The sequence below is a fragment of the Phalacrocorax carbo genome, chromosome 3, assembly GCF_963921805.1.
Source record: "Phalacrocorax carbo chromosome 3, bPhaCar2.1, whole genome shotgun sequence".
Lineage (NCBI taxonomy): Eukaryota > Metazoa > Chordata > Aves > Suliformes > Phalacrocoracidae > Phalacrocorax > Phalacrocorax carbo.
In genome coordinates this window covers 42,378,459-42,400,455 of record NC_087515.1, presented here as the reverse complement: position 1 = coordinate 42,400,455, position 21,997 = coordinate 42,378,459, and the positions used below count along the sequence as shown (strand labels likewise).

Below are 21,997 nucleotides of genomic sequence, written 5' to 3'. Positions count from 1 at the left end.
AGAACCGGCCAATAACAGGAGAGCAACGCCTCCTGCTCAACATACTCCCTCGGCATTGGTTGCAGAAGCGGAAGTAAAGGATCGGCGCCAAAATAGAATGCTGGGGGAAGGATTTCTCTGTCTCCTCAGGCGGCCCGTGGCGGTACGGTGCTCTGCGCGGGACAAGAGCCCTTGCAAGTGGCGGCTGTTGCTGCGGGAGGTTGGCGTTATCGTTTCGTTCTCTCATCGCCAGGGCTGTGTGACTGGGCCGCTTAGCAGGGCTCCTCTCTGCTTCCCCAGGCCCTGTGGAGAGGAGGCGGGGGCCGGGTCTTCTGCAGCGCCTTCGAGGTACCTCAGGGCGTTCGCTCCCAGCCGCACAGACGAAGTCCCCCTGACTAATAACCGTAATTTAAATTAAATGTTTTCTGGTAAAATTTGTGTTTCTTTAGGTCAGTTTGCCGTCGCGTCTCTGAACTGATGCCTGCGGAGCGAGATGAGTAGGGACCTCAGAGGCAGGGGATGCGCCCGGGGAAGAGGCTTTCAGGGGTGGCGAGGAGGATGGCGAGGCGGATGGCGAGGCAGAGAACAGAAAAGAGAGTGGAGAAGAATGCCCGAACCTGGTGAGACAGCTCCTGTGCTTCTCCCTGTTTTCTGAAGCCATAGCGCTTTCAAGTCAACCTTCTCTTTTGACCTACTTTTGTACTGGATGATTATAGCTGGCTGCCTCCTGGTGCTCTAAAAGATCACTGAGAATAAAATGTGTAAAGTTTTAGTATCCACATGGCTCTAATTCCTATTTTAATTTTGGTTTTTTGGTTGTTTTTTTTTCAGTAAGATCTCGACTAGTTCAATCAACACTAGACCAGTTTATTCCGTATAAGGGCTGGAAGCTTTATTTCTCTGAAGGTATTTTTAGGCTAAAATTATATGTAGCAAGTATTTTATTACAGTTTTTGTAGAATTGGTTATAAACAGGGGGGATAAGTTCAATAGAAAGTAACTGAAATTCATATTTGTTATATAAAAACATGAGTACAGTAGAGATTTTAGTCTTGTGGCCTACTGTAATCTCTGTGGGCTTCAAACCTTGGAAAAGAATCTTGAATAGTGTAAAATGTGACCACCCTAAACCTGTTTAATTAGCCACAAAAAACCTGCAGTCTATCAAAGGCTGGAATATGCATACCTCTGCTGTACTTTTCTTGGTCCTGTGTGCTCGTCCCAAGTCATCTTAGTCAAAGTTCTGTTTTACAACAGGTCTTACAACAGGACTTTTCTGTGATAGTGTAGACATCTATCATCTTCCTCTGTTTTGGAATGCAGAAAAGTAATGGAAGAGAAATTGCCTGTTTGTGTTATTTTGTGAAATGGAATTAATTCTTTAGGTCAATTGCTAATGTAACTTGTTTCTAATTAGCTTATGCTGACAAGTCTCCTTTTGTCCTGAAGACTCAAGCCTTCGAAAAGTTCTTCATGCAACGCATTGAGCTTTATGATAAGGTAAAAGCAAAACAAAAGACCTATTGCTGGTACAATAACACTACAAATTTTATGCAATTTCTCCATAAGAAATCATCTCCGTCATAGATGTGAAATGTTCATGACATGATTTGGATGTGTTGTGTTTATAATTTGAAGGGTATTTAATGACTCAAAATCTTTCACAGGATGAAATAGAAAGAAAAGGAAGTATTCTTGTGGATTATAAGGAACTGATACAAGATAGAGAATTAACTAAATCGATACCAAATATATCTACTGAATTAAGGGATATGCCTCAGAAAATACTGCACTGTATGGGTCTGGCAATTCATCAGGTAAATATGGTGTTCTGATACATAGAAGCATAACCCTCGCAAAGAATCAGTGGGACTTAAAGGTAATTATGTTATAAAATCTACATCTCTGTTTTTCTGTCTTACAGAAATTTACTGTTTATTCAAAACTCAAACTCTTCTGTCTTTCCACAATTTCTATATGGCCTTCAAAATCATGTTTTGAAATGCTTTCGTCCTGGTGCATTCTAGTTATTCATCACCAAAGCAGTTGGCTAAAACTTAAGTGTAGTTTTACCATTTATGTTATTCCCTATTGGAAGTTCTAATTCCTGAGGTTTTTTAAAATATACTAGGAGTTACCTGTGCTGTGTGTCCCACCTCATGCAGCAGAACCATGGCTCTGGTGGGTCTGGTGAGAAGATTCAAGAATTCCTGTCTCTGCTGAATGTCTCTTAAAGTAGCAGTTTATTGCTTGTTGACAGGCAAGTTCTCAGATGTTTGTGTTTTAGCGAACCAAAACTCCACACATTGACCAGCATGAAAAAAAAAAGTATACAGTAATCTTTAAAGAAACAAACAAAACAAATCTGTTGATTTAATATTCCATTCTGTTCAGAAGCAGAAAAACACTAGCAGGGTCACTGGACAGCAGAAGGCTCTTTAGACTTCAGCAGTGGCTCTAATCGTAAGGGATGGCAATCAAGCTTAATAGTAAATTCAATCCCTACTCCAGTTGTGTCTGCCTTTCTGTTCTGTCTAGGTGCTAACGAAGGACCTTGAAAGGCATGCTGCAGAGCTGCAGGTGCAGGAAGGATTACCACTTAATGGAGAACCTATAATAAATGTGCCTCTCATTCATGCTAGGTAATGGATGTTGAGTCTTTGTTTTGTTTTCAGGGGGATCTGTTTGCCTCTTGTCTGATGGCTGTCAGTGTCCACGAAGGGCGGTGAAGACTTGCTTATTTTATTGAGAGGCTTGACTTTGTGAAGATATTTCCAGAAAAACAGTGTACATTTTGCTTTTTTCTTCACTATGACAAAGGCTAAACTGTTGTTGCAAAGACAAAAGCAAAACAAAACCTGCTTATAAGCTAAACAAACAGCTTATAACTAAAAAAGCTTATAAACAGAACAGTAGCTTAAAGTAGAACAACTATTCTGTGAAACACATTGATTAAAAATAGAGAAATGTATGTAAACTTCTGCTGTTTACTGTAGAAGATGGGAAGGCATTATGATCTAGCCTTTTGTTAGCAAAAGGCTCATCTTTGTAAGGAGGCTGATTTGCAGGATATAGACCTAAACTACAACTTGTAATAATTATTATTTCTTGTGTGGATGTTTTGACGGTGATGTATGAGGATGTGTTACTCCATACTAGCTTAAATCTACTAAAGAATTATTAGTAGAAAGTCTCAAGAATATTAATTCTAGTTAAACTTTAATTTGAAATGAAGAGGCTGAGGTTACACTAATTCTGAACAAGCATGTAATTACAAGAATCATAATTACTGTTATTTTAGAAGTGTGACTTCCTTTGAGTTTTTAATGAAAGAAGCCCTTAGCACAATTTTTTCTTTGTCAGAAGTAATGGTATCTCAGACTTCAGGAGTCTGAGGGGGAGTATGAGTCTTATTTGAATTTAGTTTGTTTTTTTCTTTTTTTCCTGCTGGTGCTGGTTTGGTATGGGAAAGCAGCATGTTTGGGCATGGTAGGTGGATTTAATCTGGGGGGTTGTTGCACTAAATATGTTTTAAAACTTATCATTATTATAAAACTGCACCCTTTTAATTACACAGTAGAATGTGTTTAGGAAAACCCTGTGGCCAAAAATGGAATATAAAAGTTCTCAAATTCTGAGACAGTTATGGACCATTATCCTGTAAAGTATTCAATAAGTCAATAAAATATCACACTCCTAAAATGGTTCTGCAGCATAGGCAGGGTTGAACAATGAAGTGGTGGTGTTCAGGGTCCTAAGCGGAGGAAGCAGGGAAAACCCTGAATTTCAGGAGCCAGGCTCTTCTCACTGATGCCCAGTGACACAACAAGGGACAGCAGGTACAAATTAAAACACTTAAAATTCCTTATTAATTTTTTCTTTTTCACATTTACTGTGATAGAGGTTGTGTAGTCTTCATCTGTGAACATATTCAAAATTTAACTGGATATGTACCTGGGCAACCTGCTCTGGCTGACCCTGCCTGAGCAGAAGGGTTGGACTATACAATCTCACAAACTCCATTCCACAGTAAATGTTTCCGTTTAAAGTTTGTTGTTCTGAATTATTTGGCTAGGTATTCCTTGTTGTCCTTAACAAGGTGCAGCGTGTTGTACCTGATAACAGGTTCCTATGTCCTTGAAACATGAAAACTCGCCCTTCCTTTTGGAGCATAGTCATAATAAATCTTTGATCCTTTTGTGTCGCAAGTCTAAACTCTGGTCTTAATCTGAAATAATTCAAAGATATGGTTATAGATGACTATAAAGTAATTTCTGTTATATTGCTAGTATTGGTTGTTTACAGGAGGGAGAAATCATATAAACAAACTGTACAGCTGTTGAGGAATATACGCTTGGGGAATATTAAAAGTTACGCTGCTTTCTAGAACAGAATCAAAGACTATGCCATGGGTCCACAGACAAAATATTTCTAATCATTGCTCTGGATTACTGTTAACAGTTGGTGTATAAACCTGTTGTTGGGTGTGGGGTTTTTTGTTTGGATTTGGTGGGGGCTTTGTTGGCTTTTTTTTTTGGTTGGGGGGGTGTTCTACATTTAAGTATGGTAAGATTTCAATCTTAATGTTTAAATTTTCTGTAGGGTATACAACTATGATCCTTTAACTCAGCTGAAAAATGTTCGGGCCAACTGCTATGGAAAATATATTGCCTTGCGTGGTACTGTTGTGCGTGTCAGTAACATTAAGCCTCTCTGCACTAAGCTAGCTTTTGTCTGTGGCAAATGTGGAGATGTTCAGAGTGTTCCTCTACCTGATGGAAAGTACACTCTTCCAAGTAAGGTAAGTTAAAACCATTTAACTTCATATTTTTCCTGTATCTGTAGTGATTTGACAGAAAGCAGCATCACTGGTATTATATTTAAAAAAATCTAATCCTTAAAGCTGGGTTAAACAACTGATGCATTAGAAAAAATTAAACTTGCCCTGCAACTTTGTATTACTGCATACCCTTGTTATTTGAAAAAAATTTTATCCTGCTGAAATAAAAGCAGCATGTATAAAGTCCCTCAAATCTGGGGGGGGGGGGGGGGGGAGAGGGGAATCTGTGTTTCCATTTCACCAGTTATATTTAAAAAGCCTCCTCCACCTTACTGTGGTGGTTTTCTACACTTAGATTGGGGTGTTTTGTGGGTTTTGTTTGGAACTTTATATTCGTATCACTTTTTTTATCTGGATTTAAAAAGTCATTAGACATAGGAAAGTACCCAGTTATGTTAACTGTTGTGCTCAAGTGAAAAAGCTATCTCCTCTGGAATGTCTGCAAGTATTAAAAAAAACCAAACCAAAACCACCCAAACAAAAAACAACCAACCAAAGAGAACCCCACCCACACAAACTCCAAACTGGATCAAAAACCAACCAACCAAATAAAAAACACACTGCAAAAAACCCACACACCATCTCCCCTCCCCAGCACTCAAAAACTCAAACCAGTTGACCAAGGGGATCATACAGTTGAGCTGTGTTTGCTCTAACAATTATGAGCCAGGGTTCAGGTGTCTATGCTAATTTGTAGTCCTAATTTAATTGGTGTTAATGAATAACATTGCTTTGTTTTCCTTTTATAATCAAATAAGGCAGTTTCAAGTTATGATTTTTAAAAAAGGTTGAAAATGTATTAGAATTACTGTTGTTCCAGTGCCTTGTTCCTGAGTGCCGTGGCCGGACCTTCACAGCTGACAGAAGCTCTCCTTTAACCACTACAGTGGACTGGCAGTCTGTTAAGTAAGCATCTCTTCCTTCTGCACAAAAATGTAATGCAACAGGGTAGCCAAAAAGTGGCAGAATGGCTCATTCCATGTTACACTGTGTAATTTTAATAATCTAATTCTTTTGCAGCAGCACTCTTCTACGAACCAGTTGTTTTATCCAAGTACTAGTATACTTTATATACAAAGCCTATTCAATGTAATAGCTTCTTGGAAATTCTTCCCACTGTGACTGAGCTCTCTGAGAAATGTTTAGTTTGTGCTCTTCGCAGCTTTTCTTGATCACTTCTGGTTGCATCTACTTAATGATTCCTTTTAATGAGCTATAAGTCAGCTGGAAAAGCCCTATTAAATTACATTGGTCAGCTGTGACAGCTGAATTAACCTGAAAGTAAATTTTAGGGTTAAAAACCTTAGTTTGAAGTGGTATTGATTGGTACACGCTCAGTGGAAGGAAATAGTGCTGTGTCTGCCCATTCATCTAGTTTCTATGTCTAATGGTATGCCTAAAATTTCTAAGACCTTTGCTATGGGGGAAACAAGTTCCTGTTTCTACAGAAGTTAACAATGTTAAGGTGTAGGAAGGTCGACAGTGGGTCTTGTATTCGTTGATTCCGCTGCACTATGACCATCCTACTGTTGTCTGTAATATATGTTCAGAAGAGTTTGTTCTGTTGTTTCTTGTCCATCGTGTTAGGTTACTGGAGTAAGAGTGTCAGCTTGGAAAAAATAGGGCTGTACTTACTTTTCACACAATCTGAACGTAAAAAGTGGAAGTTCACGTGCTCTGTATCAAGTCTTATTGTGCCAAGTGACATCTGAATGTGTTATTTGATTAACAATAGGTATTAAAAATAATTTAAAATGCATTGAAAAAAATTACTGCTGATATTCTTGACAGTAGCTCTAGAGGGTGCTGTTTATCACAGCTTCTTAGGAAAAGCTTGACTCTGACCTTCAAGGAAAGCTATCAGAGCTTTAAGTGCAGAGCAAAACCTGGAAATTTTTGAAGAACTTGTTAGTTGCTAGCCTTTTACAGCTATACAAAGAGTAAGCCACTGTTCTTGTTATGGTCTGAGGAATTCCTTGGGCTTTGCTACAGTTAAAATGCCAGTTAAGCATTCATCAGGGCTATAATGTCTGACCTCTTAATTTTTGTATATAGGGTCCATCTTATTTCTACATGAACATGTTTATCAGTGCTAGAAAATCTGCATTTCAATATTGATTATTATTTCTGGAGTTGATAGTTATTGTCCTGGGTTTTAAGCATAATATATACCCATTTATTAAAGTCTGAACCAAAAAAGTCTGTTTCTCCAAATTCAGCACTACTGTTTATAGTGTTTATCAGGGCACTTCTGCTTTCCTCTTCAATTTGGAAAGGACTGGTTAGAAGCACACAGCTCAAGATCTTGTATACTGTAATTGAATTGGAAATGTTATGCACGGAGGGTACACTCACCTTGTGTGTTTTGTTGTTTGTTTTTTTTTTTTGCAGGGTGCAGGAGCTCATGTCAGATGATCAGCGAGAAGCAGGCCGAATCCCTCGCACAATTGAATGTGAACTGGTTCAAGATCTTGTGGACAGCTGTGTCCCAGGAGATATGGTCACAATTACGGGGATAGTAAAGGTGTTGAACACTGAGGAAGGTAAAATACATCATCTGAGAACACCTTTTTGCTAGGGTGGGGATTTTTCTAGTGATTACATAAGAACAACAGCCACCCCCTTAATGTGAGCTCTCAAAGTTGTAAACACATTAAGTGTATATTTCTTGCAGTTCCCAAAATTATATAATGAGGAATTATTCTGAAAAAGCCAGAAGCAGTGCTGCCAAGAGCAGCGCTCTCTCCACTGACAGAGAGAGGGTTTTGCAACACAACTATGATCCTGAATCTGAAGTGCTAGTCTGTCATCTGACAGTTTAGTATGTCAGCTGACAGGAAAGCCTTCCCTGGACCACTGATGTAAGGGGGACATCCTTATCGCCTGAAGTCTCGCTGAGACTCATTATTTGCTTAACTTTTTCCCTTTGCCTCCTTCAAACAATAGGAAAACTGTCACACTGTTGTAAAATTTCTCCAGGGAAGAGTAAGCTGAGAAAGATAATACTTTCACTTCTTTATCTTTTTTTTTCTCCCAAAGTGAAGAAATATGTTGCACAAAGCTGTAACAGAATATATATTGCAAAGAACTGCAGTACCAGTTTAGTGGGAGACCTCATTCTCGGCTCAGTAATAATTAGGGGATATAGAAAATGATTCATTGTCAAGCTACATGTTTAATTCCTCTGCACTATGTTTTTTTTTCTCTAAATATTGAGTAGAAACACTTCATAGTCAACTTATTACATTATTCTAATCAAATATAATTCAAAATCCCTGGAAAAATGTAACTTATTCTGGGAGAAAATTCTCTATATACATACACCCGCATAATCCAGCAAAATATTGTATTGTGTACCTAAACGGAGGGAACTTAAAGATCAAATGTAACTAGAAACTTACTTTGCATCAATTTTTGAAAATGTAGGTGTTCGATTACCTAAATCTGAACAGTTGGCACATGACTGTACTTAATATTTCTTAATTACCCTATGCCATTTGTAAATAACATCAGTACATAATGACTTAATCAGTACTTAATCCTTTCTCAATTTTTCTAACAGGAGCTTCCAAAAATAAGAATGACAAGTGTATGTTCTTGTTGTACATTGAGGCAAATTCTGTCAGCAACAGTAAAGGACAAAAACCAAAGAATTTTGATGATGATACTTTCCAAAGATCGTTCATGGAGTTTTCACTTAAAGACCTCTATGCTGTTCAAGAAATTCAAGCTGAGGAAAACCTGTTCAGGCTCATTGTGAAGTAAGTTGTCAGACCTAGACTAGGTCTAGGATTAGACTTCTGAATCAGCATGGCCATCATCAGACAAACGTGGCAGCTAATCTTAAAGCTATGAAATATCTAAGGCTTGTGCAATAGATACCACAGATATTTAACAAACTTTAGCGTGCAAGGGACTTGGGAGGAAGTGAAACTATTGCAGTAGGGGTGCTAGGACTCTGGGAGGGATTTAAGGACACAGGAAGTTGAGTGTTTCAGTTCAACCCTGAGACAGAAAGCTATGGAATAAATAAGGCAATTAATTAATTTTGCTCCTCACTGAGCAAATTCAAGTCACGTGTACCATCTTGTTGTCTGCTCTGCTTTTCTACAGCAGAACTGAGTAGAGGGTGTGAAAGACCCTCAGTTCAAACCAGGAAGCACTCTTCCAGTTGGGGTGTCCCTTGGGTCTTCCCAGTGGAGTCAAAGGACATGTAACCCTCTTCTTAAAGGTGCTAGTTTCATGTAGTTACTTGATAAGAATGGGTGCAGAAACCACCAGGAAAATGGTTCCTCTGTGTTTGTGCAAACTCAGATGAAAGGCTTTTCTTATGTGTTTCAAGCATACTGGGATATCTGAAAATGTCAAGAAACTTGATGCTGCTTTTACATTTAAACTGATTCTGTTGTAAATTCAGCAACAACTAATGAAAAGATGTATATATTTATGAAAGTATTCTGTGATAAGGGAGACAGCAAGTGATTATTTAATAGTAATATAAGATTTATATTCCCCTTATGTTAGTGTTCTTTGTTTTTCAGCTCTCTTTGTCCTGCAATCTATGGTCACGAGGTAATTCAACAGTTCTGCTTGCAACTTCAGTTTCAAATCTTTATGCCACAGTAAACTCCTAAAGGATTTATAAAGCTTCTCTGGGGTGGGGAGAAGGGACAGGGACTGTATTTACAGGTGACTGTAACTCACACCTCCTCTCAGTGACAAGGAGGTGGCAGCCTTATATCCTTAAGTTCAGCCATCCAGAAAGGGTTATTACAGCCAATTCTAGGGAGCTGTCAGTATTGGTCACCATGATCAAATACTTACTAGTGTTGGTGTGTACCACTACAGATAGTAAAGGCAGGTTTGGCCCTGGCGTTGTTTGGAGGATGTCAGAAGTTTGTAGATGACAAGAACAGAATCCCGGTGCGAGGAGATCCACATGTTCTGGTCGTTGGAGATCCAGGATTAGGAAAAAGTCAAATGTTGCAAGTATGGGTATTATTTCTATTGTCTGATTGTATTTTTCTCTAATTCCTTGCTATCTTGACTTCTTGTAAGCATGGTAGGATAGCTGTGTTAAGACCAAAGGGTTGCTTGAGCCTGGCTGGAGCTCTCTCTCCCTGTAGGATGCCTCAAATATAGTATAGTACCCAAAGGGGTCCCCTGCTGTCCTCTCTGTCCAGGGAGCATTGCAGAAGGGAACCAGCCTGTTACCAAAGCAGGTATACTTGGTCAAGCCTGTGAGCTTTCAAGTAGAGACTTGCTGTCCTGCCCTTATAGGTTTGGGGTTTTTTTACCAACCCTTTTTGCCAGTGAGGAATCTCATTCCTTCCTATCTTAATTTAGCTGATCCATTGTCAAATTAAAAAAATACACTCTTGGAACTAATGCAACTCTAAATACCATGTCACTCACCCTCTAAGGTTTACTTCTATTCTCCTACCCTATTTCTATGTTGCTAGCATAATCTTGGCTTTTTAGAAAAGGGACCTGCTGCTGTGTTTAGGTTTTAATCTTGGTGGGCATTTCTGCATGACTGTCACAAAATCAGTTAATATAATCTTTTAATCTTAATCTGATCAGTTTTGAAGTTCCATGTCTTTTTCTATGGTTACTGTGAAGTGAAAGAGGGACAGAGTTCACCTAGACCTGCAGTGCTGCCTACCTTATTTTCTTTCTAATGTGGACATGTTACGTTAGGATATGACTTGCAATAACTTATCCAAAGTGATGGATTTGTATGCAAGCATCTTGGCAAACAAATTTTTAAATTATTTTTTCACTGAATAGGAACTCTCTAGAAATCAGTAGATGGTTTGTTTTTTCACATTGTTATTAAATAATGGAATGCCATTCAAGAAAACTAGCAACCTCCTTCCCAGATAAGGCCCTGAGACAAGGCTTCCCTCAGTCACTGCTGTCACAGAAAAAAATCCCAAGGAGAAAGCCAAGCTGCATAGGAGCCAGGGTTTTTTTTGTTTGATTGGGTTTTTTTATTCAGTACTTGGTGCCTGTCGCATATCTGGCACTGAACAAATATGCTTTGGGTGTCGGCTTTTAAATAAAATAGAAGCACCAGTAACTATAGAGATTTACTGGGAAAATCCAGTTATGGTAACTGTATTCTAGGCAAATTTAACTGCAACACATCTGTGTTTTGCCAGTCTCTGTAAAATTTCTTCAGGCTTACCATGCTTTGCTTTTCTAGTTCATATTTCAAATTGTAAGAGGCTTTCTGCATACTAGAGGCATGGACAAGACTAGGACTGTCCTTCATCCCCTAGTTCTGGGGAGAACTATGCATGCTTCCTTTGAAGCACCTTGTGTTGGGCACTCAGACCAGATGTTAGTCTAAAGAGACCTTGGGGTCTGAAGATACAGAAACTATGTATCTGTAACTCTGTGATGGACAGCATGTCCTCAAGCATTTCCATAAACTTTGAAATATAAGTGCTGTGCCTAAAGTCCTGGTAGTTTGATACCACATAGACATGGCTGTGTGCTAGTATTGTGACCAAAGTTATTTCTACTGTTTTGCAGAAGTATGTCTCCTGGGGTTGCAAGGAGTTATAACTTGACTGTTGGGCCATATTGAGTAGAAGGACATAAATTTGGGTTTGCTTTGAATTGTTTTTCTAGAATAAGTCTTATGAAATTCTTCACCTTTTGGAAGGCAAAAAGGATTTTTCTCTTCTAGGCAGTGTGTAATGTTGCTCCTCGAGGTGTGTATGTTTGTGGTAATACTTCTACCAGCTCTGGCCTGACTGTTACACTGTCTAGAGATGGCAGTTCTGGAGATTTTGCCTTGGAAGCTGGTGCTTTAGTGCTTGGAGATCAAGGTAATATGTGTAATGCTACAGGTTTTGTATGGATGGTGGGATGGGGTGGTGTTTGTGCTACTGAGTCTAAGATTAACTACAGTGCTTGCATAACCATGGACTGAAAATGTAAATTGGAAGTATGATATTGGCTTTCCACAACCTGGGAAGATCTGAGCTTCTCCAGTGACTTCTCTGGAGGTGGTTCCTCCTTTCCTAGGGCTTAGGATGTGTAGGAAACTGGTGTTCTGCAATTCACATACCAGCCTTACTTATTTTGTCAGAGAACTAAGATTTCATTTTTGAGAAATCTGACTCAACAGTAAGTACTGGATTCTTACTGTCTTTGAAAAACAGCTAGCTTATGAGATTTGTTGTCTATTTCCTTTTTGAAAAGCTTGTTTTGTCATCTTAATGTGTCATCAAGACATTGCTTCAGCAAGCCAGGTCAACATTCATAATGGTTCAGCTGTGGCAGCATGAAATGAAAACAAATCTTGCTGAAATGGACACTTGGTCCAGCCATCTCCTGCAGTTCCTAGGACTCTAAGTTAGGCTTCTGGTAGATTGTAACTTGCATTCTATGAGACTGTACAGTCAGGACTGGAGTGTAACATGTGCATCAGTTAATGTGTTTTCCAATAAGTGTTTTGTCTTGTGTTAATTGCTTCCAGGTATTTGTGGAATAGATGAATTTGATAAGATGGGAAACCAGCATCAGGCTTTGTTGGAAGCCATGGAACAGCAAAGTATCAGTCTTGCCAAGGCTGGCGTTGTTTGCAGTTTGCCAGCTCGGACGTCTATTGTTGCTGCAGCAAACCCAGTTGGAGGACATTATAACAAAGCCAAAACAGTGTCTGAGAACTTAAAGTGAGCACTTTCTGAAATATTCCTTACATAGTTCATGTTCAGGAGTAGGTGCTTCTGGCAGTCTTGTAGTTTGTATGTAATTGCTTTGTAGCTTCCTGGTGCTTGAATGGATACTTAGAGTAATAATTTTTCATGGCTTTTGAGAGAAATTGCTGTTCTACTTTATTCTGAATGAATGGGACAGGATTTTAAGTGTCTTTGAAGTGGAGTAGCGTTGCTGTAACTTTCCCACTGTGTGAGCTTTGTGTGGTTTTCTTGTCTTTAGAATGGGGAGTGCTTTACTGTCGAGATTTGACTTAGTTTTCATTTTGCTGGACACCCCAAATGAAGATCACGATCACTTGCTGTCTGAGCATGTGATGGCAATCCGAGCCGGAAAGCGGGCAGCATCCAGCAGCGCTGTTGTGACTCGTACCAACATGCAGGATTGCTCTGTTCTTGAAGTTGTTTCAGATCGACCACTGCTTGAAAGACTAAAGGTAGGACTTGTCCTGTGACTGTTGCTATGACCCTTTCTGTGGTGTTCTTTGCACTGGGACCTGGCAACCCTGACCTGCTGGATGTCCTCAGTCTCCCACACCCGTTCTTCTCATGATTATTGGCTCTGAATTAAAGAGGAACCATTTAAGGCTTCAGCCAGTAGTTTCTACCAATTGTCTGTTGTAGCTAACATGAGCAGCTCCAGCAGGGGAGGGTAAAGGTGTGTCTCAAGCCATCTTCATCTCCACACAGAAGAGAATTTATTACCTGAGCTGGGTGGTTTTTGGGTTGCAGTAGTGAGAAGACACTTTCCATGAGAGATTCTAAAGCAAATTTGCTTTGTTAGATTTTAATAAAGAACTACAGAACAAGACTGAATATAATGATTTGATATAACATGACGTGCTGTGAATTACTGAATCTGAATAAAGCAGTGTGTAAAGAAATCCTTGAGCATCTCCCACTTGTGACAGATTTGGGGATTATAGAAGAGAAAGCATATTTCTTATAAAATGTCACTGATCAGTTTGAGGGCTGATACTGTCAAATGCCAGGTCTTAGGAGGAATATCCCCTACTGGAACTAAATGCATGCACTTTTGGAAATGGAATGTCAGCAGTGATGGTTTAATCTTCCATGGAGATATATCTTATAACAATTGGAAAATTGGGTTTTCTTTTTGAGATATAGTTAAATCATATTTGGCACTTCTTAGCATTGCAAATGAGAAGCTTCAGCTGCTTTTTCTGAAATGACCACGTGTGTTTAATTACATGTCTAAACATAGTGTATGGACTTTTTAAGTACACAGTTCATATATGAAGCACTAAAGCCCTTACGGTGAAAATTTCACCAGATAAAGCATAGAAGATGAAGATTTTATGTTAAAACTTGTGTTATATGGGGTTCTGACAGACAGAAATCTAAAGTCTTTGTAATTGCGTTAGATCTTACCAGGAGAAAACTTTGATGCTATTCCACATCAGTTGCTGAGGAAGTATGTTGGATATGCTCGGCAGTATGTTCATCCAAATTTATCTCCAGAAGCTGCTCAGGTCCTCCAGGAATTCTACCTTGAGCTTCGGAAACAGAATCAAGGAGTAGACAGCACACCAATCACCACACGGCAGCTAGAGTCGCTCATTCGACTTACAGAGGTAAATGCGAGCTGTAATACTTAAGGGATTGAAAGCAAAGAGATTATTCCTAAACTACTACTGATATAATTTGTGACAGCTTCTTCATGACTGTGTTTTCTGTTGTGTTTTTAAAAAAAAAAGTGAGAATGCAAGGGACTTAAAAATGATTAACAGCAGAGCTACTGTTTCTTAAAGCTGCTTATAAAACAAAACACCCTTGAAGGGGTGAAAAGAGAATTGCATTCTCACAAAAGGAGAAAAAGTAGGTGCAGTCAGGGACAAGCTGCTGCCCTTCTTGAACTTAACCTGCTACTGTTTTCCCTAAAACTTTGCCTTAACTCTATCTGTGATCTACTGCTTCACAGGAGTGCTCTGTTAAGAAGCAAATAAACTCAAAGCTACAGCTGAATAATGCAAGTATGCAGGAGATGATATTAAAACACTATTGAAAAAAATACAGGAATCTTCCTTTAGCCTCCTGTAGCCTCAGATTCCATCTCTGCTCCTAAAATTTGTGCTTGCTGTAGCACAGTTGTAGGCTTTTTTCACATAATCTATAATGTATCCTTTTTTGGGGGGGGGGGTTGTTTTTAAGGCACGGTCAAGGCTGGAATTAAGAGAGAAATCTACCAAGGAAGATGCTGAGGATGTAATAGAAATAATGAAATATAGGTAATATACACTGCTTTAAAAATAAATCATTACAGTGATATTCTTTCAAAACTGTTTTTCTTAAATAGATACACAAACAGTGAAGAAATTACTTTATCAAGTTCAGGCCTGTTGATACTAATATTCAGATTTGTTAGCTTTTCTTTAAACACTGACAGCAGCCCTAAGTTGAATATGATTGCTTAGGCCTTTGAGTTGGATCATCGTGTAGTTATGCATACCAGTGTGCAGTAACTTAGACGTATGGTGCTGCCAAAGGTTTTTTCTCATCTGATTACTCTCTGTTGCAGTTGAACAATTTAAGTTTAAAAGTGTTTTGGACAGGTGCTTGGTCTAGGCTCCCTAGATAGTGACTTTCTTATGAGGGGATGGTTTCCTACGTGGCTTCTGAAAGCTTTCTCAGCAGTTACGGTACAGGGAGCAAATTAATGCACTTCTGCTTTTACCTCCTGTTGATCTTTTTTATATATTTTTAGCATGCTCGGAACCTACTCTGATGAGTTTGGAAAACTGGACTTTGAACGTTCACAGCATGGGTCTGGGATGAGCAATCGGTCACAAGCAAAAAGATTTGTTTCTGCCCTTAACAGTATTGCAGAGACAACTTACAACAATCTCTTTGACTTGCAACAGCTTCGACAGATTGCAAAGGAGCTACAAATACGAGTGAGTATGGAAATCAAGTGTTTCTTCAACAACAAACTGCAAGACCAGTCAAAACTACTTATTGCAAAATGGCCAGTGGATAAGGTACACCTGTTGTACCTAGTAGGGGTTGGTTCTGCTTTGGAATCTTGTCCTTACCAAGATTCTGCTGTTTCATGAAAGGCAGTTTTGATTTCAGTATACTTCCTCTGGATCCCCAGGGGGCGCACCTATTTTTGTTCCCAAATTTAGACTGTTGTGGTGTCTATGTACTAGTTCAGCAGCACAGTGAAGTTTCTGCTTGGCCTTCTCTGGCCCAAGTACGCCTTTTGGGTTTTCATTGCTGCTTCAAGCATCCCAGTATTGTAACTTGATAGGAATATCATGTAGTACAGACGGCCACAAATGTATGTTATCCTGTAGTTGATTTGTATCCTGTACTTGTGGGGGACTTCAGCTGAACAAAAATACAGATAGCGAATTGTACTTCTTGCTTGATGATAAGAAGCTTTAAATGCTGATTTAAAACTGGATTCCAGGTGTGATGACTGAAAATAGTGACAATTAATTACTCCTTATGGAATTTATGTACAATAATGCTGTTCCTTCTATTACTTGGTTAACCTACACTGGCCTGCTGGGATGGGATTGAGCAAGTTTGGAGACTGAAGCTAATGTTGACTATACATAATCCTGTCTGACAGAACATATTATTGCCAGCTCGCTTCTCACATGATCATTTGTTCATTCAGTGACTAGTTACCTACAGCTAACTTAATGAATTCTGGTTTTCCCTTTATATGTAAAATATTTTTTTCCCATTTGGTGTTCTGTACCTGTAACAAGTAATTGGAAATCAGTGAGAGCTGTAGAAATCAGACTTTTCTTTGGTAGTGTTGTGGTTTAGCCCCAGTCAGCAACCAAGCACCACGCAGCCGCTCGCTCACTCCCCCCTGGTGGGACAGGGGAGAGAATTGGAAGAGTGAAAGTGAGGCAACTCATGGTTTGAGATAAAGACAGTTTAATACGTAAAGCAAAAGCTGCACATGGAAGCAAAGTAAAACAAGGAATTAATTCACTCCTTCCCATGGGCAGGCAGGTGTTCAGCCCTCTCTGGGAAAGCAGGGCTCCATCATGCGTAACAGTTACTTGGGAAGACAAATGCCATTACTCCAAATGTCCCTTCTTCCTCCTTCCCCCAGCTTTATATGCTGAGCATGACTTCATATAGTATGGAATATCCCGTTGGTCAGTTTGGGTCAGCTGTCCTGGCTGTGTCCCCTCCCAGCTTCTTGTGCACCCGGCAGAGCACAGGGAGCTGAAAGTCCTTGACCAGTGCAGGTGCTACTTAGCAACAACTAAAATATCTCCACATTATCACCACTGTTTCCAGCAAAAATCCAAAACATAGTCTCATACTAGGTACTACGAAGAAATTTAACCCTACTGCAGCTGAAACCAGGACAGGTAGCTACTTGTGTTTCAGAACTTTAGATCTAAACATAAGTTACTCTGTATATTTTCTGCATGCCATAAAGTGTGTAAGTAAAACACAAAAGGGTGCAACTGTATACCATCTCCTAGTAGGTCAGCTGTTTGCTGACCTTTTCTTAGCTCGGTCTATTTCACAAAGTTCTTCCAAATTGTTCATATTGCTTTACATAAAATGACACATAAAATGTCATTCTTCCAATCTGATATTTTTTCTCCCAGGTATCCGATTTTGAAAGCTTTATTGGATCCCTAAATGACCAGGGTTATCTTTTGAAAAAAGGTTCAAGAGTGTATCAGCTTCAGACTATGTGAAAAGCTCCACTGTGAAACTTTCTTGAGCCGTAATCGTTACATCTGGAATGGATTGATGGGCCTGCAGCATTAAAGCCTGCTGAACTGCAGCCTCCTGGGGCAGTCAATGCGCTGCTGGCGCTGTTGCTCGCTGAGCTGTGAGACTGCCTTTCAAAAACAAGCAGTGACTACTGGCTTGCTTTAAGCTGACATAAGACAAACTGACATGTGGTATTGCTGCTTGACTCATCCTTCAGGTCTCCTAGCCCAAATGAGAGTGGGTAAGACCAGCACGTACTTCCTCCTGGAGAAGTGGAAAAAATGTAGTTTATATTGATATTATCACAGTGCCATAACAGATTTTACTTCTAAAAGAGACACTAGACCCACAAATTTTAAACCAGAAATCTTTCATGAGAAGATAATGAGTTGTGGGTTTTTTTAGCATTGTAGTTCACTTGAGCAATTTAAAGCATAAAAATGTTCCCAAAAGGTTGGGAACCTTCAGGTTGAGACTACAGAGTTCTGTAGCTGCAGGAAGTGATTCCTTACTGAAACTGACTTAATTTACTACTTTTCAGCTCTGTATTTATTGGTCTTTGTAGCTGAGACTTTATTTGAAATGCAAGTCTGATTTAAGAAAATATCTTTATTACAGTATTGAATTTGTAAAACAGGAATTGGCTTTTATGTCTTTCATTAAACTTTATATATGAGAAATCTGTGATTTGTTTGTGTTGCACAGAAACAATGATCACTGGGGTGGCCATTACAAGATATACAACACAAACATGTTTATATATGTTTGTGTGTTGTCTCTGTGGTCTTGCAGGTAAAACCACAGGGTGGCCTGTGGTGTGTACCCTCTATAACCTCTCTCTTGAGCAGAGGAATGCTTGCTCCTCGTGGCTGTGTACAAGTGGGGAGTAGGACCTATCATCTTTGAGTTGCTGAACCTCCCGGGACAGTTTCTCCACAGCCAAGACAAGGGAGGAAGAGAGATTTTCTTTGTATTGTCAGAGTTGGCCAGCCAATTCATCTGCCATTGGTTCCTCTCCATCTTTCTAGATCAGCACTACCAACAAGTTGGTGTGCAACAATATTTGTCCTCTGTACAATCTTCCACCGTGTGGATCGTGTCCACCTAACTTCATCTGGATCTTTGGATGACTGCTTATTGTCCACATCATCATAAATCATCTCTCCAGCATGGCTAATTCCCTCTGGTACTGAATACCCCTCTCTGCTGTGCTCCACTTGCCTGGATGACATATGTCATATTGAAGGGATACCTTTCCTTCACACCTGACAGGATCAGTCCCTAGAGGCTGAAGGCTTGTGCCCTTTTTCCAATGGCTTTCCCTAGAAAGGGATCCCAGCTGCTTGGCTTCCCTACCCTCCAGTTCCAGGCTACTGGCCTCATTATCCCAGCATCAGAGCAGCCAGGTGCCAATGTGCTCATCTGGATGACCACTGAAGTCTTTCTGCATGCCTTGCAGCTCACTTGGGGATAGGGATCAGGTGGTTACAGTCTCATTTATGGGTTGTACCTTTTTTCCTGTTGGCCCTGCATTTTTATCATCCCATACTAAATAAGATGACTTGTACTTCCAAAATGTCTTCATGTGTACAGGGGTGACTGATACCAGCATGGGCTGGTTCTGTGGTTCAGCTGCAGTGCCTGCTGCTTTGTCATCAGGTCCAGAGGCCTTCTCTTCCCAGTGGGGGTACTGAATAGGATGCATAGACATGGGCCAGGCCCCAACACCTTGCAGGGATTTGTGTGTCTCTGGATGTGCCAGGGTGACAGCATACTTCTTCCAAATACTCTACTAATTTCAGGATTCTGCACTTGTTTGGAGGTGAAGTTGCAAAACACTGGAGGTGTCCACCATCCTGGGTACTTGCACATACAATCCCACATACCCTACCACTCATAGGTATCCAGCCTCAGGGCAGATCTCTGGCTGGTATTCTTATATAGCTGTTTAAACAAGACCTGAAATACAATCAGGAGTAGGAGTAGCAGGAACATGCTGCTCCCAGCTGTGATAAACAGCACAACAAGGACCATATACTGCAAGTAAGGTGTTACAGAACACAACCCTGAGAGCAAGCACAATGCTGACAGCAAATGAATCAACACTGTGACCAGAGACTATCAAATTAATACAAATGTTTAAGAATAAAATTGTTCTGATGTGCTCTGGTCAGATTTGTCATTATCCCAATCTGTTGAGCCCCACGCTGTGCAACAGAAAGGACTTGTGATTTAACCCTAACCAGTGACTGAGCCCCACCCCCCCCTGGTGGGAAAGAGTAGAAGTGAGAAAACTCTTGAGAAAAAACCAGTTTAATAATTGAAATAATGATTTGTATAATCTTTTATTAAGTGATGCCTGATGCCATTGCTCACTACCTGCAGGAGTCCCTGAGGAGTGTGTTGTTCCCCCTGCCCCAGCTTTTCCCTAGTTTATACACTGAGCATGATGCCATATGGTATGGAGTATCCCTCTGGTCAGTTTGGATCAGCTGTCCTGGCTGTGTCCCCTCCCAGCTTCTTGTGCATTTCCAGCCTTCTCAGGCAGTAGAGCATGAGAAGCCAAAAAGTCCTTGACTGGTGCAAGCACTACTTAGCAACAACTATGCCATCTGTGTGTTAGCAACATTACTCTCATACTAAATCTAAAACCACCTACTACTAGGAAGAAAATTAACTACCCAAGCTGAAACCAGAATGCTGTGTATCTCTGTTCCTGCCACAGAAGAATGTGTGTGCAGTTAAGTGCTGAATGTTTCCTGACTTTTATGAAATTAAAATCATGGTCTAGTGCAATAAGATGGCAGATGAGAAGCATTCAGTGTTTGGAAAAAAAAATTCAAGAATACATTGTTGATACTTCTGTTTTCCCCTTTTCACTTTGCCTATGATATGTAAATTGCAAGGTAAGAAAATAAGCTTCAGTATTTCTGCCTTTTTTTGTTAAGTGACGCAAGGATCTGATCTACAGCGTGCTTCCACAGCAATTTTTGTATGAAAATACAAGCTTTATAGATTTGAAAGAACACGCTACGCTGCTCAGTGCTGCCTCAGTGTGACCCTACTTCAGTATACTTGAAGTTGAAAACTAATTTGAGTGATGAGATGCCTAAGAGAAAACTAAGAAATTATAGCTCTACATCTGAACTCAAGTGGCAAGCAGTCTGCTCTTCCCAAGTTTTGCTTGGGTAACTGTGGTTAACAGCTTTTTATTAAAGTATGAACTGTCAGTCTGCGTGGGCATATGGTAGTTGTCATCTGTCTGTGAGGGTTAGGGTCTGGGCAGCAGAGAAGACACCTTCTCGCAAATTGGGAGTTAATCCTATATAAGGGTGCAACCTACTGTATCAACTAATGGGAATTAGGTGTTATGCATTGATTTTAATCTTTGCCAACAGATTAATGCAGGGTTTGTTGTGGGTTTCTTAATTTTATTTTCCACACATAAGAAATCATCTCAGACTTGCATAATATAACCAGGACATAATGGGTAGAGAACAGAACTGGAATTTCAGAAGCAGGGTTCCACCTCTCCTTCTCTGGAATTCTGGGGCCTGTGCTCAGAACCACAGAATGGCAGATGTGGGAAGGGACCCACCCCCCTGCTCAAGCAGGGCCACCTAGAGACAGGTGCCCAGGTCTGTGTCCAGGTCGGGGTTGAGTATCTCTGCAGCTGGAGACTGCATCCTCTATTCTGCAGCAGTGCTTTCCAGTCAGTAGGCCACCAGCATGTACTGGGACCTGGGCTATCCCTCCCCAGGTGCAGGACTCTGCACTTCCCCTTGCTGAGCTTCACGGGGTTCCTGTCAGACCAATTTTCCTGCCTGTTGAGGTCCCTCTGACAGGCAGCATGACCCTCTGGTATATCAGCCACTCCTGCTTTTGTATCATCTGTGAACTTGCTGACAGTGCACCCTGTCCCAGCATCCGGGTCAGGTTCTTCTACTCCAGCCTTCACCCTCCCCACAGTTAAAATTCAAAAAAGAAGATAAAAAGCTGCTACCTCTAAATTGATGTGATAAAGGAATTAATAGATTAACAAGGTCATACACATTTTAGCTAATCTTTCTCCATTCTTTCAGACAACTGTGGAAGAGGTAGAGTTAAATATACTATGTGTGACTACTTGGGTTTTTTAAGACTACCTTTGTCCTGTCAGTGTTGACTACTGTGTGTGAAACTGATTGAACACTGGGGGTCAAGCCTTATATGCGTGATAAACTGATGCCAGAAATATGAAAAATAACAATGTCTCTTAGTGTTAGGGAAGGTGGGTAGGGTAGGAGCAAGCCTCAGAAACAAATAAATGATTGTAAATGGAAAAGTAAACTCTTCTTTCTCCTTGAGCTAAAAAAGTTAACGTAGGCGAGGGTGGGTGAAGAGCAAGTACCAAGAACAAGAGACTACCTAAGTCCTGTGAGAAGTCTCCTACGATATAGCAAACCTTCGCCTTCCCCCGTTAAGGGCTTGTCAGAGAACAGCTGGAGCAAAAAGCACGGCCCCACCAAGCTGCCCCGCCGTGGGGAGCAGCGGGCTGACGCCGGGCAGCCGCCCGCCATGGGGGCCGCCGTCCGCGCCCGGGGGCTCCCAGGGGAGAGTCCCAGCCGGCCGGTAGGCCAGAAATCGGCGGAAAAGCGAATTTCCCCCGTATTTCTCCTCACAGCTGGGAGTTATTTTTTTAATTCAGCCGCTGCTGTTGGCAGCCTGCCGTAAAGCGCGCGCCCCAGCG

The 21,997-nt window shown here is 40.5% G+C and overlaps 1 protein-coding gene across 7 annotated transcripts; it reads left to right on the top strand.

The window, feature by feature from the left end:
• Window positions 1-74: 74 nt before the first annotated feature.
• MCM8 (minichromosome maintenance 8 homologous recombination repair factor) lies at window positions 75-21,527 on the top strand. 7 transcript variants are annotated; one of them, XM_064446702.1, is made up of 19 exons: window positions 75-327; window positions 429-599; window positions 811-885; window positions 1,397-1,479; window positions 1,647-1,796; window positions 2,518-2,621; window positions 4,582-4,780; window positions 5,640-5,725; window positions 7,211-7,362; window positions 8,382-8,580; window positions 9,361-9,391; window positions 9,668-9,808; window positions 11,517-11,658; window positions 12,312-12,507; window positions 12,773-12,986; window positions 13,935-14,144; window positions 14,722-14,798; window positions 15,275-15,464; window positions 18,297-21,527. In XM_064446702.1, exons 2-19 carry the CDS (start codon window positions 473-475, stop codon window positions 18,396-18,398), a joined length of 2,478 nt encoding a protein of 825 aa, XP_064302772.1. In that variant the 5' UTR covers window positions 75-327; window positions 429-472; the 3' UTR covers window positions 18,399-21,527. The 7 variants fall into 7 exon arrangements, with proteins under 7 accessions (XP_064302772.1, XP_064302773.1, XP_064302768.1 ...); XM_064446703.1 differs by lacking the exon at window positions 18,297-21,527 and adding an exon at window positions 17,157-17,948; XM_064446699.1 differs by lacking the exon at window positions 18,297-21,527 and having other exon boundaries at window positions 86-142; window positions 233-327; window positions 15,275-17,246.
• Window positions 21,528-21,997: the final 470 nt, after the last annotated feature.

What these genes read in the sequence shown, in the direction of transcription:
- MCM8 (XM_064446698.1), top strand. Translation starts at nt 473, where the DNA reads ATGAGTAGGGACCTCAGAGGCAGGGGATGCGCCCGGGGAAGAGGCTTT. An exon ending in GAAGCTTTATTTCTCTGAAG is followed by an intron (nt 886 to 1,396) that starts GTATTTTTAGGC and finishes GTTTCTAATTAG; the next exon opens with CTTATGCTGACAAGTCTCCT. An exon ending in CTGCAATCTATGGTCACGAG is followed by an intron (nt 9,392 to 9,667) that starts GTAATTCAACAG and finishes GTACCACTACAG; the next exon opens with ATAGTAAAGGCAGGTTTGGC.